The sequence below is a fragment of the Ischnura elegans genome, chromosome 1 (assembly GCF_921293095.1).
Source record: "Ischnura elegans chromosome 1, ioIscEleg1.1, whole genome shotgun sequence".
Classification (NCBI taxonomy): domain Eukaryota; kingdom Metazoa; phylum Arthropoda; class Insecta; order Odonata; family Coenagrionidae; genus Ischnura; species Ischnura elegans.
Window position 1 is genome coordinate 97,514,037 of NC_060246.1, and position 2,328 is coordinate 97,516,364.

Sequence of the window (2,328 nt, forward strand, 5' to 3'; positions counted from 1 at the left end):
TTTGTAGATAGGAGGGATGGACCTCATATTGAATTGAAGAGGGAAGTTGTGAGAGGAGATGGGTGGGAACTATCAATTATATCTCTGAGACACATAAATTTTCACTATTTTCAAAAATAAGGATCAATGTAATGTGCATGCATGAGTATTGGAATTTGAAAAAGTGTATTATAGAGTTAACTGGCTATATCTTATAGTCATTCATTGGAAAATGTGTACATTAGCAGGGGATCCAGGATTTCTTTTTGGGGGGGCACAAGCAAGGCCGTATCCAGAATTTTGTTCTGGGGGTGCACAAGGATACCTAGTAATACAATAACACAAATGCAATGACAACGGGACAATATCAAACATATTTCATATTTTTTAAGGGCCTGGGGGGCACTTGCCTCCGTACCTTAAATCTTATACCACAGGCCCCAATTCCACCCAGGCTGTACGGCCTGCCAAAGGTGCACAAGGAAGGCGTTCCCTTAAGGCCCATTGTGAGTGCAATAGGATCTCAGACGTATAACCTGGCGAGACATCTCACAAGTCTTCTGTTCCCCTTCGTGGGCCAGTGCAATCACCACGTCAAGAACTCCGCAGAATTCGTCCGTACCCTAAAAACAATTCAGATTGAAGGACAGGACATGCTAGTGAGCCTTGATGTCGTTTCGCTTTTCACCGGGGTCCCAATCAGTGACACATTGAAGCTCCTCGAGGCAAGATTCGACCAGAAGACCGTCGACCTCTTCCCACATGTCCTCTCCTCAACATACTTCCTTTATCTGGGGATGGGGTTCTACGAACAGAAGGAAGGAGTACCCATGGGTTCCCCACTGTCACCAGCCATCGCCAATCTATTCATGGAGGACTTTGAGGAACGAGCACTTGAGTTGGCCCCTCTCCGCCCGAAGCACTTTTTTACATACGTGGTTGACACATTCATAGTCTGGCCACATGGACCCGAGACGCTGATGCAATTCCTCGCACATATGAACAACGTCCACCCCAGTATCAAGTTCACCATGGAGACCAAAAAGGACAACCGGCTGCCCTTCCTTGACATCCTGATTGAACGAAGGGCTGACTGCAGCCTGGGACACAGCGTGCATCGAAAACCCATGCACACGGACCTGTACCTCAATGGAAGGAGCCACCACCACCCTGCGCAGAAGAATGGAGTTTTGAGAACTCTCATCCACCGAGCCAAAGCTGTCTCTGACACCGAAAACCTGAAGTGGGAAATCGAGCACCTGAGGACTACCTTCCGCTCAAATGGATTTACAGAGGGAGACATTAAAATGGCCCTAAAAGGGTCCTTAAAGAAAAAAGGAGAAGCCGAAAAACCTAAAGTGAAGCCAACTGCGAGAGCCTGTCTGCCATATGTCTCTACCATATCCAACAAAATTGCCAGGATATTAAGGAGGCATAATGTAGAGACAATCCACAAACCACCAGGAAAACTCAAGGCCCTTCTCGGAACCACCAAGGACAAATTGGGATTGAAGACATCGGGAGTCTATCACATTCCGTGTGACTGCGGCCAAGTGTACATTGGGGAGACCGAACACACCATTGAAAAACAGCTGAAGGAACACAAGAGATGCATCAGATTGTACTACCCCAATAAGTCTGCGGTGGCCAAGCATAGTTTAGAAAATGGACACCGGATAAAATTTCAAAACACAGAAATAATATGCCATGCAAACAATTACTGGGACCATGTGGTAAAGAAAGCAGCGGAAATCAGACTTGAGAAGAGAAAAATGAACAGAGACGCCGGCTTCCATCTGAGCAATGCTTGGAAACCAGCCCTGAAAAAACTGAATGGGGAGAGGACACATATTGGCCCGACCGTCGACCAATCAGAGCCCACCTGAACCCAATGCGAAGGTATATAAGACAGACACATCTTGGCTAATCCATTCACCCTGAAGACGATGGCAGACTTAGACTTCGAAACGTCGGTGCAGAAAAACCCTTGGACCCGGCTGGAAACCCGAGAACTCTTCCTCCATGCCTGGAAAAACATTTTACATAATTTCGGCACTAAAAATTTAACTTTAAGCAGATGCAGTTATTATATGTCAAAAATAGACAATGGTTTTAAATATTTTTTTTATTTCTCTTAAGGCTTTATCTATCCCCTCATCCCCCATTCCCATAGTTACGCCACTGCCCATTTCTATCTTGGTTTTTAAGGAGGAAAATTTACATTTCATTCTGGTTGGTTTGGACTTTCTGGGCTACTTTTATGCCTTATGGATATCAGCATGGATGTCACTGTACACATGCTCGTGGGCGTGCCATTGCAAGGGCCTAGCCACATTAACACATCGGCTC

The 2,328-nt window shown here is 45.8% G+C and overlaps 1 protein-coding gene across 1 annotated transcript; it reads left to right on the forward strand.

The window, feature by feature from the left end:
- The first annotated feature begins 329 nt into the window (after positions 1 to 329).
- Positions 330 to 1,865, forward strand: LOC124157496. The gene has a single exon (XM_046532284.1). It carries the CDS (start codon positions 330 to 332, stop codon positions 1,863 to 1,865), a length of 1,536 nt encoding a protein of 511 aa, XP_046388240.1.
- The last annotated feature ends 463 nt before the right edge of the window (positions 1,866 to 2,328 follow it).

Excerpts from the sequence above, each read along its gene's own strand:
- LOC124157496 (XM_046532284.1), top strand. The coding sequence starts at position 330 with ATGACAACGGGACAATATCAAACATATTTCATATTTTTTAAGGGCCTG.